Source organism: Python bivittatus, unplaced genomic scaffold (genome assembly GCF_059951505.1).
Source record: "Python bivittatus isolate LINGU-HERP-01145 unplaced genomic scaffold, Pbiv_v1 ctg000480_np1212, whole genome shotgun sequence".
NCBI lineage: Eukaryota > Metazoa > Chordata > Lepidosauria > Squamata > Pythonidae > Python > Python bivittatus.
Genome location: NW_028277075.1, coordinates 103,996,612 through 104,014,684, shown reverse-complemented (window position 1 = coordinate 104,014,684; position 18,073 = coordinate 103,996,612). Strand labels below are relative to the sequence as shown.

Below are 18,073 nucleotides of genomic sequence, written 5' to 3'. Positions count from 1 at the left end.
CTTCGCAGAGAGAATAGTAGAAGACCATGAAATGATTGTTGAAGTCCACTCAAAATGGGGAATTGAAGAAGGCAATAGATTTTATTTCCGAAAAAATTATGCCAAATATGAGTTCTTTAAAAACCCTGAGGTAAGTCCTAATTGCATAATACTTTAATAACATGAATAATCTACTTCACATTTAATATTCAGCATAATTCTTCATAGTTAGTTACAGGAACTCATCAGCTATATCAGGTCTAGTGCCAAAAAACCTTCCAAGCATACCCCATTGTCTCTTTGATTCAACAGACTAATAGTTGAGCCCCATGATTTTTTTTTTTTTTTACCTAGAGTCCAGTAAGATAAAATCATAGAGCAGAGTGGGGAATCCGTGGCCTTCTACATGGTGCTGAAGGACATGTCCTTCAGCACCACCCAGACTACCTAAAGTGCCACAGGTTCCTCATGCACCCACCCACTGGAAGAAGTGGCATTGCAGGGGATTCATTTTCTTTGTCTTCTGCCCATCTTCTGAAAAGCACAGCTTTGGAAATAGGTGTGCAAAGCCTTGCTTGCCCCAAATCCCTCAGCTACTTCCTATGTATGAACAGAGCTTGAAGGTTATGGTGGCAGTCAAAAATCTTGCTGAGAGACCCTTGACTGCATATTGTTTTATATACACACAAAAGTGACAAATGGTTTTCTTTCAATTTTTATGAGCTGTGAGCTATGTACATTATATGAATTTTCCACAACATGGAACTTTCCAATTGTGCTTGAACACATCTGGAGAAGACTTGGCTGTATTACAAGTAGTCCTCGCTTAATGACTGCCCTTTTCAGCGACTTCAAAGTTATGACAGTGCTGAAAAAGTAACTTTGTGACCAGTCCTCACACTTACAACGGTTGCAGCGTCCCCATGGTCACATGGATCGAGATTTAGGTCTTTGCAATTGGTGGACATTTATGACTGTCGTAGTGTCATGTGGTCACGTGATCGCCATTTGTGCACTTCACAGCTGGCTTCTGCCAAGCAGAGTCAATGGAGAAGCTGGCAGTAAAATTGCATGTTGCAATCACATGATGTCTCACTTAACAACCATGAGTGATTTGCTTAATGACTGCAGTGGAAGCCTGTTGCGGTCACGTGATGTCTCGCTTAACAACCATATCATTTAGCAATGGGGTTGCTGGTCCCAATTGTGGTCGTTAAGTGAGGACTACCTGTATTTTAAGTCCATAGAAAATTCTGACTGGCAACAGAAATGCCTTTCCCATATACACTTCCTAATCCAATGTTTCTCAACCTTAGCAACTTGAAGATGTGTGGACTTCAACTCCCAGAATTCCCCAGCCAGGGCATTCTTTCAGTGCACATTCACAAATAAATCTGGTGCGAAGCTGCTCAATTCCAGTTGATCACTGGAGTTGTTAGAGTTGTTAGAGTTTTCTGTATTGCTTTCTTGCCATCTAGTGGCTTCCTGGGTTTTTTCAGTCTAGATCTGATAGTCCTAATGAAGCCCACAATGTAGCCTGTGTCCAGCTCAAGCCTATGAAATGTTTGGTGCCTTCTGTTAATTTTTTATTTTGCAGATTTTTTTCCCGGATCATTTGGTATCCCTCTCAAATGACAGCAATGGCACAATGAACCATACACAGATACTGCAGGTAAGGTACTGGTTTTGAAATGAAATCATTCACCTGTGGATCAAACCACAAATCACAGTAAGCACGGTTAAGTGGATTCTGTCCTCTGTGTAAAGTAAGCACTGGGGATCCAATTTAATTTTTCCCTCTGAAGCAGCCCTAGTTGAGATTGAATCCCTTGTGCCCGACTTTTATGGTGCCCTAAAGCAACCCGCATGTCTCAGTAAAGCAATTGTGGGGTTTTTTGGGCAAGTTAATAAGGGTGGAGGGAAGCTGACCTCAGTGAGGACTACAGAAGGGGCCAAGAAGTTGAATTTGCTCTTACTCTACTCATCCTAGGGTTCCAGTTTCTTTTGGATTCTTCATATTTAGGATAAGGTTCGCTTGTTTTTAAAAAGACATAACCACTAGTGTCTTCCTTAAAGTAACTCAATGCTGTATGAAAACTCTTAAGCATTACCTCTTTAAAAAAAATGACAGGATTTGCATGGTTCAGTATTTTTCTTACAATATGTGCAGTGCTAAACTTCATATTTTCCTACGTGAGTGCTTTCTTTTTTGTATGTGTGTTGTGTATGTGTGTTGACGGGAGAGATGGCGAAGACATGGGAGCAACCCCCCCTACTGTTATTTTATTTTGTATTTTCATTTTAATAGTTTGTAATTTTCCAAGTTCTAAAGCAGCCTTTCTCATCTGGGGTTTCACAGAACCCCAGGGTTCCCGAAGACGTTGCTAGGAGTTCTGTGAGAGATCGCTATTGGGGGAAAAAAAAAACTTTGTTTTTTAACTTTGCACGCTGTGCAGTGCTAGCGCTCTCCAGAGTGGGAACTTTCACGTGCCATGACTCAGCCCTTTTCTGTTGTAAATATTGTAAAATATGGATTCCATACCAAGTGAATTGTGGGGTGAAATGTTCATATTTTTTATGATTTTCTCATTTAGTTACTTATTGTGCCATTCTGTTTTATATTTTATTATTACTGGATTATCAGTAACTACAGCTTACTGATCATGCTAATGTACTGTGAGCTGTAGATATAAAAAAATTATGCAGGGGTTCCCTGAGACCTAAAAAGTATTTCAAGGATTCCTCCAGGGTAAAAGGGTTGAGAAAGGCTGCTCTAAAGTATCCTTTTTCAAATACGGTGATTAGAACTGTGCACAATACTCCAAGTGCAGACTGACCATACATTTATGTAAGAGCTGTTTTATATTTCCTTCCTAATTTTTTTTTTAGCAAGTAGTTCACTCCTCCTTCTTGAGCAGCTTCACACTGCGTGGGTGTTTTCATTCAACTATCCATTATGTTCCAGAACCTCTTACTAGCATTCACATCCCCCTAATTTATATTTGAACTTTTGCTTTTGGTGTGCTGCTATGCATCCCTTTGTACTTGCTTACATTGTATTGCATTTGCTATTTTGAATCCAGTTATCCACTTTGAAGAGATGCTGTTGAAATCCTCTGCCATCCGTTTTTGGTGTTATTATCCTGAACAGATTGACCCAATTACTAAATCTGGTCACTTTGTTGCTCACCCTTCATTCCAGATAATGTATAAACAGATTAGAAAATGATTCAATTCTGAATATTACTCCAATCTGAAAGTGGTCGGTGTATTTCTATTTTCTAGCCAGCTGCCTCTTCTTAAGATCACTGGTCATCCCTCTGCTGCTGAGACTGCTCAGGAGCCTTTGGCAAAAGTTGTTTGAATAGTCCAGATCTTCAGGATCTGTCCAGTCATCCCTGTTTATGTGCTTGTTGACACCCATAAAACAGTCTAGAAATTTAGCCAAGAATTACCCATGAAGAAGCCATCTTGGTTCCCTTTCACCAAGGACTGTTTTTCTGTGTTTGATTATTTTTCTTATTATTATTATTTCAAATGATATGATAATTTGACCTGGAATAGACGTTCAGCTAATTGTCCTACAATTGCCTGTATCTCCCCTCAGTTTCTCTTTTAAAAAGTAGAGTCACAATGATAATCTTCCAGTCCTTGGGAATAGATGGCGATCTTATACAGAGGTTGTGTATTTTTATCAGCAGGTCAGCAATTTCATGTTGGGTTCTTGGAAACCCTCAGGTGGATACCATCTGGCTTAGGATTTATTTATTTTTAAGGTGTCAGGTTTATAACCATCTCTTCCTTTTAATGAAGTCACTGTGTGTTGTGTGTGTACGTGTGTGCGTGCGTTTATGTAACAGAGAAAAAGTGAGCCAGAAGAAAAAGAATGGTCTTCTTACCTAACTGTGCTATCAGATGATATTATATGTAATAATAGCCTACCATCTGCAAAAAGGTATTGAAGAAATTATAACTGGTTGGTTGACTTGTGAATAATATTGGATGAGACAACTGAGCAGAATTCCAGTGCCAGCTGTGAAACATCTTGTGCTAATTATAAGCACTTTCATGGAGGCGGGGGACTTTCCCTGCAATGGGTCCGGAAGAGTTGGTGGGTCTTTGTCTTATTTATTGCTCTTCTGAAATACACAAACAAGAATTTAGAGGAAAGATGGTTATAGAATAAGGTGATGGAAGAATACTGCTGTTTAGCACACTTAGCATTTATAGCATAGTTTTAAGAAGGTTGTAGATCCTTCAGCAATATATACCACGTAGAAGCTCATTGTACAAAGTTCTAAGCGAATGCACTTTTTGTGGGCTGGCGCTTCCAAAGCGATGCTAGAATTCCTCATCATGCACAAGGACCTGCAAGATAAGAGAACATTTCAATGGAATTTAAAAGCAGAGTTTCTCTCCTTCTCTGTTCCTCTCTCTTTCTCTCTTTCAGATGTTTTTAAGTTCCACTGCATATCCTGAAATTCATGGTTATTTGCATTTTAAAGAGCAAGGGAAGAAAACCTGGAAAAAGATGTATTTTTTGTTACGAAGATCTGGTCTATATTTTTCCACTAAGGGGACATCAAAGGTAAGATTGGCAAATACAAAAGAAGAAGTGTTAGAAATTGTCACACTTTTTATTTTTATGCAATAGAGATATTTTTGTCCTTTTAAGCCTGCAGTGATTTAGAACAATTGCCCTTCAGTTTTGTTCTTGTTGAGGAAGAAAGGTGAAAAGGTGGATAATCGTTATGATATAGGCATGGAATGAGCTATGACTTGAAATTAAAATAAATGAAATTTATTTATGAAAAACTCTATTGCTAACTTTCCCATGTTGAAGGATTAATGATGTTGCTCTTGAAGTATGAAATTCTTTTTTTAAAAAAATATCTTGTGATTAAGACTATAGTCCTATAGTCCCTGGGAGGGCATCACAAGAGCTGTAGTATTATGCTGATGGTCCCTGCCTGTGGAAGAAGTGGTGACATCCTATACATCAAAAGTGAAATTGGTCTGCTCTCAGAAACCTTTTTATTGGAGTACTAAAATATTGTCTCTTTAGTTCTTCCAGCTATACCCTGGAAGAGGACTGATGAACACTCTTCTTCCCCTAATTGTTTTGGAAATGGTGGGGATTCATTGGTTCTGGAGCTGTAGTCGTTAGTTTTCCTTCCCTTGGAATTGAAGCAGAGGGAAGATATCATGACCAGGGAGAAAACATCCACTGGGCTATCTGCAGGGTGTGGGCCAATGACAGGCATGACTGCATGATCAAAGCCCCGCCCCTTTGTATGGACAACAACATTGCTGCATGAACAGAGGGAGAGGGCTTCCATTACTTGGGCGGGTCTGCCATCTGGGCTTTTTGACCCTCCCTGCAGATTGGATACCCCTACATCTGATGCATGCTTGCCTAGGCTTTGCTTTAGGAGAAAGTTGCTATGTCACTGCATTACAATAAACAGTGATATCTAGTATTTTTGACAATTACATGAGGGTCACACTTTATACTGGGCCATAGTTTGCTTTTACTGTGATCTGTTGAATAAACCACAGTGACCACAAATCCTGTGCCACAAACACAAAACAGCAAAACCAAATGAGCCACATTATGGCTTAGCAGAATGTCTAAACCCAGCTACTATGTTCATTACTTCCAGCTCTTTTCATTTAGGAAATGTCTACTATTCCTCTTCACTGTGTAGGGATATTTCAGTAGTGTTGATAGAAGTTTGCCTGATCTAAAAGATATCGAGTAGTCATAAGATACTGCACACAACTTGGAGGAACTTTCCATAATTATTTGAAAATTCAGTGTGTTCCACTATTGGCTCTTTCTCTCCCTCTCCCTCTCCCACTCCCCACACACTTGGAGTAATAGTTTAAAAGAGGTACATAATAGTTTTATGTTTGTCCTTTTAGGAACCAAGGCACCTGCAGCTTTTCAGTGAATTCTGCAGTAGTGACATATATATGTCTTTGAGAGGCAAAAAGATATCCGGAGTACCAGCCACTTTTGGGTTCTGCTTCAAGGTAAGAATTTAGCATTTTAATAAGAGCCAAACATGTTTCAGAGAATTCGTTTTTTTTTCTTTTCTGCATGCTAAGGCACTTTTTTGATGCAGGGGGAAAAAAACCTAAAAAAAAAGAGATTTTGTTTGTGAAATAGGAGAATTAGTGGCCTTTATTTCAACAGGTATAGTCTTCAAGATATGCATTAATGCTAAACAATATGCTGTGGCCTTCTAGCCTTATAAAGCAGGAGGAACCAGAGACCTGAAACAGCTTTATGCAGACAGTGAACAAAGTAGGACCTGTTGGATGACAGCAATTCGGTTGCTGAAGGTAAATGTCTTCTCTTCTTCAGTTCATTGTCTTCACCAATTGTTTCTATAGTTACTATATACAATACATTTCACTCTTTTCTTTAGACTCTGGGTAAAAATGGTATTTTTAGCCTTCTGAAGCTCAGTGTTGCATGTGTATATTTCTCATCTGCACAATTATTTAAATAAATAATGTTTACTTAAAACATTAAAACCAATTAGGAAGTAGCACCACAAGGATGTAATATAAATGTATACAAACCACTTATAGAAATATGAAGCCAAAGCTCGCTAAAAATGCTGGGGAGAGAGGAAGCTCTTAACTTAGAGGAGTCACTAAAGTGGGTGCCAGACATGCCCCCCAGGGAGGGCATCCTGCGAGGGAGAACCACAACTGGAAAAGCACTCTGCCTGAACAAGCACTCCCTAGAGCAACCCACTTACTCTTAGAAGGATGACCAGACCACATGGGCAGCAATGCTTGGAAGAGGCGTTCCTTGAAGAAATGGAAGGAAGCTGTAGGAGAAGTGAATCACTCTAAAGGAGCCTTGCAAAGGTCAAAGAATCGCCTGAAAATGAAAGGGGCAACAGAGGATGCACGACTGATTTATGCACAAAAGCACCATCACTGGTTTCAGATTAGCAGGGAAGTGCTTGTTACTGCTATTTCAAACTTTTATTTTGCTTTGTTCTATCATAATCAGGGTTCCAAGGATGGGAAGGCAGCAGAGCTGTATTACATCTTTAACTGGTAGTGATAGGAACTTTCCATCTGGGACTATTCCACTCCAATAAAAGTGAACGTTAAAATTCAATTAAGAGGACTACGTTGCTTCAGGCAGTTTAGATGGATTTTTTTTTAATCTAAAATATGCAGCATAGATTAGAAAATAATAGAAATTACAGCAGATGCCAGTGAAGTTAAATAGTCTATAAAACATATATTTTTCCTCGAATGAGGTAAGGTTCATTGCTTACAGTTGAACTAACTCAAAAATCTTACCACAAAACCATCAGTCATTCGATAGTTATTATACCAATGTTGATTCACACAATACACTAAGCCATATTGGGGTTTCTTTGGTATTGATTTGGCATGTTGTTTGAAAACAATCAATTGTGGCTTAATCGCCAAACTTGAATAAACTATGGTTTAAGGCAATATGTAAATCCAGCCTACATATTTCTGCCTTAGACTAGATGTGATTTCTTTGTTAATATAAGTTTATTTGCACTTTATTCATTCATTTTTAAAATATTGATAAATTCTATTAAAATTTCTGTTGGGGCAAGGAGAATATTTCTATTTGGAAAAAGTAAAATAGGACATATACTTTGGCCCGCTATATATTTACAGTAATATTTCAGAAGGTAACTCAGCTTCAGTTTATTGGACTGAATGATTTGTTGAAGAAGTGATTGGGTTGCCATAATGGGTTGGTTTGTATATCGTATTAGGCCTAAATCAAATAAAGCATTTTATGACTTAGTGTGTTATGTGAACCAGGCCACTGGCTTAGATCATATGTTGTTCCTCAATTTATAGAAAAATATAGGTGTGATTGCAAAACGCTCTCCTAGTCATATCATGCATAATTTGAAGGGGTCTGCTAGGACAAATTTTCAGGGGTTGTAGATGACTACAGGAAAAAAAAAAGTGAGATAGGAAAAACGTATCCTGTGAATATTCTGTTTGCTGAAGGGGTGATCACTCTTGTAGCTGAAGCCTAGATAAAAACCTTTTTATACCTTATACTAACTCATGGTTTGCTTAACTAGAGCTTGTTGAATAAATCACAGTTGGTTGAGTTCACTCATCACACTAAGCCATAAACCACAGTAAATTGGATGTAGTAGTTTAATTGAGATATAATAATGCAGTCAAAGAGTTTGTTGTGATTTGGCATAACCCCCTGAATAACCTCCTAGAAAGATTAGTGTCTTTTAAGGGAGAAGTGGCTATAAGACTAGCTTCCTCCAAGTAACGTATAATTTTGCTCATCTAAAATATTTATTTCTATCATTGTTATTCCTATCCTGAGCAGAATCATCTGATCACATTTATTGGGGTCTTAGCAAATACATTCTTCAGCTAGCTTCCCAAGAGCTTATTGCACAAAATATGATTGATTTTTTAAAAATGCCTTTTGTTAATGCTTTTGTCAAGCCAGTCACCTAATAGCACAAAACTATATTGTGCATAAAGTGGGTGTTTAAATAATTACTTTTGTATGTCGTTATTTAATCACTATTTAATCATACATCCAAATCTGATTCAGGACCTGTCTTAGAGCAGCACGAGAAGAGATATTTAAAATTCCCAATAGATTTGGATTTTTCTAGGGTATTTCTGGATAGGATCTGGGGAAAAAGGGGGGCCTAATTCCACCCTGCTACTGCTTATAAAATACAAAAGCTTGATACCCTTTTGTTGTTAGGGTTGGAATCAATGAATAACTGCTCCAGTGTATTACAGGTTCTTTGTATTACTATTGGAATTGGCAAGCTGTAGGTTTCCTTAGGGATGTTCTTTCAGGTACACTGAAGTTTTCTGGGTCAGCAGGTGGCCCTGTTTCTTTCCCTATAATCTACTTGTCAAAGGATAAGAGCAAATCTAGGCAGACAGTGCCCTTTTCCTCCTCCTCCTCCTCATCTTAGTTTTTGAAATAGAGACCTGCTCAGTTATTTAAAAAAAAAAAAGCATGAAAACTTGTTATTTCAGCATTTTGAGGATGCCTGTAAAGTCTGTAACACAGGCATTCTATATTGTTTTTAGTATGTAGCAGAACATCACACAATCCATGTTTAAAAGAGATGGAATAATAATTTGGCTTATCATTGTGACTATGATAATATTAAGTGATAGGAGTAGCCACCATGCTGAGTTTTCTAAATCAACATTCTCCAACATTGGGTCCTTTAGAGATGTTGGTCTGCAGCTGCCAGTCATCTTCAACCATATGGCCTAGTGGTAGAATTCATCTCTGAATGCCTGTCTGTCCAGCTATCTATCCATCTATCTCAATTTATATGATGGCTCATCTTAAATTCATGACTTTGGGCAGGTAACAACAATTAAAAACACCATGAAACACGTGACAATAAAAACAATGCACACATAATCAGCAGCAAAGTTTTGTTTTGTTTTTTAACACAACACAAATCAATATGGCCATTAGACAGGCTCTGCCACATATCCAGATCTCTAAACTGTTTAAAGCCTTAGCCAGCAGTATTGGGGCCAATCTAATCTCTGTGGGGGTTGATGTTCCAAAGGGTGGGTGCCATGACAGAAAAGACTCTCTTCCTGGGCTCTGCCAGATGGCACTCCCTAATAGGCAGGACCTGGAGCATGCGTCTCTTTCTGGACCTAATGGGATGGATAGACATAATCAGGGAGAGGTGGTCCCTGGCATGACCTGGCTCTATGCCATGGCTGTGTTTCTATTTTGATGGTAGAATATTCTCAGGTGGTTGAACGTATATACATAAAATTGTAATAGTTCTCTGTTCCTTGTTTATAGTATGGAATGCAGTTGTACCAGAATTACACACAGCCCTATCAAGGAAGAAGTGGGGGCAGTTTTCTTAGCACACCCATGGTAGGTATATTTAATAACAATTACTTAAACTAAAATTGAAACACAAAATCCTGATTTTTGCATTATGTGGCCTCCTCAGGCAGCTGATTTTGGAGATCATGGAAGAAGAGGAAATTGTTTAGCTTGTTTATTGTTGTGTTTTTACAATATAGTTGTGGGATTTTCTGTTTTGATTGCCAAAACAAGATGATTTCCCCACAATGACTTACTGGCTATGAGCCTTTATTGATTTGGTTACATACAAATTAATGAATGAATGAATAAATGAATTTATAAATGAATTTGAAGTTCTACTATGCAGTGGAATCTCTTGGCCAAAGTCTAGCCCTCCTGTCACTAATTTGGCACCCTTTATATAATTTCTCCAGGTTTCTTTCTTCTTTCCTCCCCACCCATTATACTTTTCCATTGATAGTATTCAGGTTCTTTTTATGTGAGAGCAAGTTTCTTGGGGTAAGTCGGAGAAGGGTATGACTCTAAAGGTTGTTGGACTACAGCGCCCCATTGTACCAGACCATTGACTGGGACCTGTGAGAGTCAAAGTCTACCACATCCAAGGGGGAGAAAGTTTTCTACCTCTGTTTTAAATGGTATATTTAAAATATAAATCTAACAAAAATCAAATAATTAATTCAATCTTGCTTTTAACTACCTAAACAGAATTGTTATGAGTGCAGATTATAATTCTTAAAAATGAAATATCATTTGCTGATCTTGGTAATGGTATAACTTCCAGGCATACTCTTAAAAAATGGCTCCAAGGTGGGCATACAGCGGGGCAAAAAAGTATTTAGTCAGCCACCAATTGTGCAAGTTCTCCCACTTAAAAAGATGAGAGAGGCCTGTAATTTTCATCATAGGTATACCTCAACTATGAGAGACAAAATGGGGGAAAAAATCCAGAAAATCACATTGTCTGATTTTTAAAGAATTTATTTGCAAATCATGGTGGAAAATAAGTATTTGGTCACCTACAAACAAGCAAGATGTCTGGCTCTCACAGACCTGTAACTACTTCTTTAAGAGGCTCCTCTGTCCTCCACTCGTTACCTGTAGTAATGGCACCTGTTTGACCTTGTTATCAGTATAAAAGACACCTGTCCACAACCTCAAACAGTCACACTCCAAACTCCACTATGGCCAAGACCAAAGAGCTGTTGAAGGACACCAGAAACAAAATTGTAGACCTGCACCAGGCTGGGAAGACTGACTCTGCAATAGGCAAGCAGCTTGGTGTGAAGAAATCAACTGTGGGAGCAAGAATTAGAAAATGGAAGACATACAAGACCACTGATAATCTCCCTCGATCTGGGGCTCCATGCAAGATCTCACCCTGTGGGGTCAAAATGATTGCAAGAACGGTGAGCAAAAATCCCAGAACCACATGGGGGGACCTAGTGAATGACCTGCAGAGAGCTGGGACCAAAGTAACAAAGGCTACCATCAGTAACACACTATGCCACCAGGGACTCAAATCCTGCAGTGCCAGATGTGTCCCCCTGCTTAAGCCAGTACATGTCCGGGCCCGTCTGAAGTTTGCTAGAGAGGATTTGGATGATCCAGAAGAGGATTGGGAGAATGTCATATGGTCAGATGAAACCAAAGTAGAATGTTTTGGTCTAAACTCAACTCGTCGTATTTGGAGGAGAGAGAATGCTGAGTTACATCCAAAAAACACCATACCTACTGTGAGGCATGGGGGTGGAAACATCATGCTTTGGGGCTGTTTTTCTGCAAAGGGACCAGGACGACTGATCCGTGTAAAGGAAAGGATGAATGGGGCCATGTATCGTGAGATTTTGGGTGAACACCTCCTTCCATAAGCAAGGGCATTGAAGATGAAACGTGGCTGGGTCTTTCAGCATGACAGTGATCCCAAACACACCACCCAGGCAACGAAGGAGTGGCTTCGTAAGAAGCATGTCAAGGTCCTGGAGTGGCCTAGCCAGTCTCCAGATCTCAACCCCATGGAAAACCTTTGGAGGGAGTTGAAAGTCCGTGTTGCCCAGCGACAGCCCCAAAACATCACTGCTCTAGAGGAGATCTGCATGGAGGAATGGGCCAAAATACCAGCAACAGTGTGTGAAAACCTTGTGAAGACTTACAGAAAACGTTTGACCTCTGTCATTGCCAAAAAAGAAGATATAACAAAGTACTGAGATGAACTTTTGATATTGACCAAATACTTATTTTCCACCATGATTTGCAAATAAATTCTTTAAAAATCAGACAATGTGATTTTCTGGATTTCCCCCCCCATTTTGTCTCTCATAGTTGAGGTATACCTATGATGAAAATTACAGGCCTCTCTCATCTTTTTAAGTGGGAGAACTTGCACAATTGGTGGCTGACTAAATACTTTTTTGCCCCACTGTATATTGTTTATGAGCCACCCTCTTCTGAAAAGATGCCTTTATTTTTACTTTTTTGCTGGCTAATCAATAGATCCTATGTTGATATTGTCTGAGAATAATCAAGGGTATACTGTAAAATATTTTGGTTAGATGCAATTAACACATTTTTTATCCTATAGAGAAGTGTTTCAGAGAATTCTCTTGTGGCTATGGACTTCACAGGGAATAAATCCAGAATTATTGAAAGCCCCACAGAAGCCCTATCAGTTGCAGTTGAAGAAGGTTTAGCATGGCGGGTATGGAAACTTCATTTAAAGCCATTCTTAATTTTAGGTTTCTTGTTCAAAAATTGAGTACTTTTTCTTTCTTTTCATGTAGAAAAAAGGGAGCTTACGTCTTGGTACACACAGCAGTCCCAGCACTTTGCAAAGTGTTCCCTCAGCTGCAGGTATGCGCCACTGATGAATCTTGTAGCATGTGAAGTCATGAATTCATCCATCATACACAGACATATATATATTCACAAAATGAAATCATGAAACAAGTTTATCTCAGTTTCGTTGTTAAAAGAGATTATGGAGATTGATTTGTGCCTATCAAGGGACAGCCCTGCATGCAAATGCTGCCCCTTTTATATGTGTGTCATGATGTGGAACTTATAGTGCAATGTTGCTTTTGCCGTTTTGGCAAAAGGTTTCTGCAGATACCTCTGTTTCTGGGCAAGCAAAAAAATTCTTGGGAGGACCATAGAAGCAAGGCAATGAGAGAATGGTGCATATCTTTATAAAATACATTGTTTAGGGCAGGGGTCCCTAAACTCTTCAGCTCATTGATCCCTTCGTGAAGTTTCAGATTGTTCATCAACCCCCAAACATTTATTATATGAGAATAATTTAATAAATGCTACTTTAACTGATAGTACAGCAAATAATAACAATAATAGATAGTCCCATTGACCCTTGGGGGTTGATATTGACCACTGGAGAACCCTGGTTTAGGGGGATACTCAGGCTTCTTAGACTGAAAGGAGCCAAACCCAAAGGGGTCAATTTAAAGTTTGGCCAATTGGTCATGATTTGATAGAGATCTTCAACTCTAGCTCAAAAATCCAGCCTCAAGTTGCAAAATAACATTGGGAATACAATTTTTAATTTAAAAGATAGCCTTTAAGAATGTTGACTGGATTAATTCAGATTAGGGGTGTGACCCAAGGTAAGTTCATGTAAGATATGTGCTAGGGCTTTTGAATCAAAAAGCTTTTAGGCTGCTGGAATAAAATGGACCTCTCTGGCATGAAAAAAGCCCAGAATTACTGCAACACTGTTGGGCACTTTGGGCTAGGGGTTTGACACACTCTTTGCAGGAGCCAGAACTGTGGAAAATAATCCCCAGATATTTGAAGCAGAATGTAAAGGCGCATTACCTTACCCTAAAATCGTATGAGACAGACTTGATCTACAACTCTGTTTTTAGCAATACACAGTTCACAGCCATGGTTTCATCATAAGATTTCTAGAGAAGATGCACATCAACTGATTCTGAGGCAAGGATTGGTGGATGGGTAAGTTTTTTCCCTTGACAATTATATTTCATGACTGATTGCTCATGTTGCTCCACTTACCTACCCTATGGAATAGTATCTCCTCCAGGGTCCATGTGGCCCTGACTCTGCTGGTCTTCGGGGAGGAACTTAAGCCCTGACTCTGACAGTAGATTCTGAGTTAGTTTCATATGCGTTCCCACTAAGCACCACTAGCAATGTCATAGATTGATTTATTCTTCCCAGCATCCTTGAGTTCTTTTAATGGTGGTGGTGGTTGTTTTAATCCTCTGTAAGATGCCAAAGTCACCAATGAGTTGGTAGTCTTAAAAATCAATTCAATCAAACAAACGAACATGAAGTAATGGTAGCTCAGTAAGGGTGGCTATCTGTATCTGAAGCACCTCTTAGCTTGTTTTCAGAAGGCTTTGGCCTAATTTTAGAAGCTTCCACAGAGAATCAGTTCAAGCCCCCGACAGTCGACCAGCAGGAGGAGAGGAAGAAGAGGGCAAAATAGACAATGGGGATGACCATCTGTTCCAGCCATGCAGCCCTTAGTGGATTGTCCTCGTTTGAATGCGGGCCTCAACTGAGGGTTTCAAATCTGCTTTAAGGTGTTATCTAATCTGCTGGAAGTCTACCATACTGGGATAGAGGTAACATCCTTATCATGCACAGAGTTCTCTTCTCTGAAGAGGTCTCTGTGGCTCCCTGCCTCTTCTCCAACATCTGGTTCCTGAGATGGGCACTTCATTCTGCTTTTATAAAGAAATGCCAGAAGTGATTAACATTGTTGGGATAAACATAATATATATATGTTTATCAGTGACATAGTTGATTTATAGAGGCACATTTTTAAATATTGCTGTTTTGTTTCTCTCTTTCCTGCAAAGAAAAAGAAAGGTCTCTATTGGATAATAATAGTTGAATGACACAAAAAGTAACAACTACTAAGCTTGAATAAAATATAAATAAAAACATTTTGGGAAAACTTTCTAGTAAGACATTCTCCCCTTTCCTTCTGTTTATTTCCCCAACCACTGGCCATAACCTAGATTTATATACTTTACATTAAACATTGAAGATTATTGCTAGCATCTATTTGAATCCTTTAATCTATTATTTTTGATCAGTTTCATAACTTTCTTCCTAAAGCCATACTATATTCCAAATGTCTATATTTGCCCTGCTGTGTAGCATATATGGGAGACATTTTTGCTTAATTTTGGTTAGACTTCTATTATGGATATACTGTCAATTTTGCCATTGCTGCATATTCTCCAATGATGGTTTCCCAATCTAATATTGTCAGCAAAATTCCTCTTTTCCAACATTGTGCCAGATTTGTATCTTAGTCAATTGTAATGTTTTTCATTTATGTTTTCGGGAATTATACCTAATAAGAATATTTGTGGCATCAGTTCAAATTTTATTTTTAGGATTTTCTGAATATTTTGATGTATTTTTTTCCAGTACCTTTGAGGGCTTCCCCCAACCACCACATGTGATAAAATTTCCTTCTTTTTTAGGGCATTTCCAACATTTACTGTTATATGATTTATCTATCTTGGTAATTACTGATAGAGTTATATACCATCCATAAAACATTTATCCCAATTTACTTAGAGTAAATGTTATTAATTTTGAAGTTTTGCATCCACTTTATCGTACCATTTTTAATTTGTTCAGTCTCTGTGTCATGTTTCAATATATACATGTTTCAATATATACAGTATGTATATGTATAACCTAATAGGTGATCTTGGAGAAAGATGGCAGATTTTGAAACCCTTATACAAAAGTTCCTCCTTCTTTCCTGAGATCACTTTTTATTCTCCCGGCAATTTGTAAGTTCACCAGCCATGGTAAATTTGTACATCCACTGAGCAGGTCTTACAGTGCCTTTAGTCTGTTTCCTGAGTCTGAATGAACCATATTGGCATATCTGATTAAATCTTATTGTTGTCCTTAGAGTAAAAGGCATTTGACAGTGAAGCTAATGGTGAGGTTGTCAGACTTATTCTTGTTTTTAAAGATTCCATATTTTTATCAAACTTGATCTTGATATGTCCTTTCAAATTATTTTCTTCAAATTGTTTCCTTATACCATAAGTACCCATGAAGTCCATTGCTAAATCAGCTCCTCCTATTATTAATATTCTACTATTTGGGGATTTTATCCACTATGTTATGCATGATAGACAGCTAGCATGGTAATATAATTTAAAGTTAGGAAATGCAAGGTCACATCTTTCTTCCAAATCTTGCAAATGTTAAATCCGACTCTTGTTATTTTTCCCTATTCCATAAAAATCTCTTTATTCTTCTTTGCTGATCCTGCAAGATTTTGATTGAGATTGGAACTGGTGCCATTTGAAATAAAAAGTTCATCTTGGGCAGTATGTTCATTTTTATTGTCACGATAAGACCTAGCCAAGAAAGTTTTAGGTTCTTCTACCTTTCAAGATATTTTTCCTATAATTTATTGTAATTGTTCTGAAATATGTCTTTATTGCATCGTATCAGATAAAATCCCAAGTATTTCACTGGATTTTTTGTTGTCTCACAACCAGACTCTTTTTTTAAAAAACAAGGTCTTTTTCATCTGGAGTTAAATATCTTGTTATTATTTTGTTTCCTTTTCATTGAGTTTGTCTCCAGAGAATTCACCAAACTCTTTTGATTGTTTTCATCAGCTCTTATAGAGCTTTGTGTTTGCATAATGCTTAGTACTACATCATCTGCATAGCATTTCAACTCTTATCCCTCTCCCGGAATTTTAACCCCAAATATGTCCAAATCTTGTCCATCAAGACTTCTAAAGCAATCACAGATAATAAGGGAGAAAGTGGGCACCCTTGCCTAGTGCCTTTGTTCATTAGAAAATTTGTAGAGACATTTTTGCTGTTGGTTATATTGCTGGTTTTTGAAGCTGTTTACTATGTTCATTTGGGGACCTTTTATCTTTGTCATCCATCTTGCGCTTTTTGTGGATATAATAGCATATACGATGTACTGTATTTGTCACATTCTTATTTCCTCTTTGTCCATGATATAATTTAAAGCTCCATACCTTAAACTCACTTGGCAAATCTCCCATTTGCTGATCCAGACCTGCTTAACTTCATCCTGGATGCTGTAACACATGACTCCAGGCCAAGCCTGGAATATAGCAATTAAAGCAATGTTAATTGTGTGAGCTTTGAAAAAATAAACAGGTAAAATAAAGTGTCTGTAATCCAGAAATATTTATAATTTCTGTGCTAGCACCAGAATGCCATTATTTATGGACATAACTTCTTATTTCACTACCAAAACTAAATATACTTGATCATATTTTTTCTTTCTTCCATAGAGTTTTCTTGGTGCGGGATAGTCAAAGCAATCCCAAAACTTTTGTGTTGTCATTAAGCCATGGATTAAAAATAAAGCACTTCCAAATTGTGCCAGTAAGTATAGCCATTAAGATGCTGAATCAAATCTTTTGATGTTCTGTTTATAATAACCAAATCCCATTGTTTTGCACTTTTCTATGAGAGAGAAGTTTCCAACCAACTCCTTTATGAAAATTGCATCCCAAAACCATGAGCTATAACTTCTCATTATGACTTTGGCATCAGCTTTGACATATATCCCAAAAAGACTACACGGGACTATCATTCTAGCTTTTTCTTCCTATGTGCTTTGGATCTTCAAAGATACAGTCCATATTTCACAGAACTTGTTTCTTGAGAGATGATGGATAAATAAGATTCATATGGGACAGAGGAATGTTTTATTAAATAAAACCCAAGATCCTGCTGCCATATGTATCAATAATAGCAGGCTACTCCTAGTTAATTGGCTATTGAAAAGTAAGTCCTATTGAATACAGTTCATTATAGATTATGGGTTCTCTCTCTCTCTCTCTCTCTGTTTGCAGTTAGAAGAGGAAGGCAAACTCTTTTATACATTGGATGATGGTCACACCAGATTCTCTGATCTTATTCAACTCGTGGAGTTCTACCAACTCAATAAAGGAATCCTTCCTTGCAAGTTAAAATATTACTGTGCCCGAATTGCACTTTAGCTAAAATATCAACATCTCACCTAAGCCCACTAGAATAACAAATCAAGACAGAACATTACTTTTGAAAAAGCACTTTGCTATGTGAATGAAGTTTAAAAACAAGTAATTGAATGTAAATTTCAGCTTACAAAGAAGATCTTCTGTTCCCTACAGAAAAACAAAATGCAGTACTTTTGTGTTAGAGTTGATTAATCAATGGT

The 18,073-nt window shown here is 38.0% G+C and overlaps 1 protein-coding gene across 2 annotated transcripts in view; it reads left to right on the top strand.

Moving 5' to 3' along the window:
* Positions 1-17,873, top strand: part of GRB14 (growth factor receptor bound protein 14) — a 57,246-nt gene extending 39,373 nt beyond the window's left edge. Inside the window, exons 4-14 of one of the 2 annotated variants that reach the window (XM_088145186.1) lie at positions 9-130; positions 1,577-1,651; positions 4,430-4,567; positions 5,905-6,015; positions 6,232-6,327; positions 9,833-9,910; positions 12,444-12,560; positions 12,643-12,712; positions 13,738-13,825; positions 17,160-17,253; positions 17,727-17,873. In XM_088145186.1, coding sequence (XP_088001312.1) covers positions 9-130; positions 1,577-1,651; positions 4,430-4,567; positions 5,905-6,015; positions 6,232-6,327; positions 9,833-9,910; positions 12,444-12,560; positions 12,643-12,712; positions 13,738-13,825; positions 17,160-17,253; positions 17,727-17,873 — 1,136 coding nt within the window. Of the gene's footprint in view, positions 1-8; positions 131-1,576; positions 1,652-4,429; positions 4,568-5,904; positions 6,016-6,231; positions 6,328-9,832; positions 9,911-12,443; positions 12,561-12,642; positions 12,719-13,737; positions 13,826-17,159; positions 17,254-17,726 lie in introns of both variants that reach the window. The other variant, XM_088145188.1, reaches the window with a different exon arrangement.
* Positions 17,874-18,073: the final 200 nt, after the last annotated feature.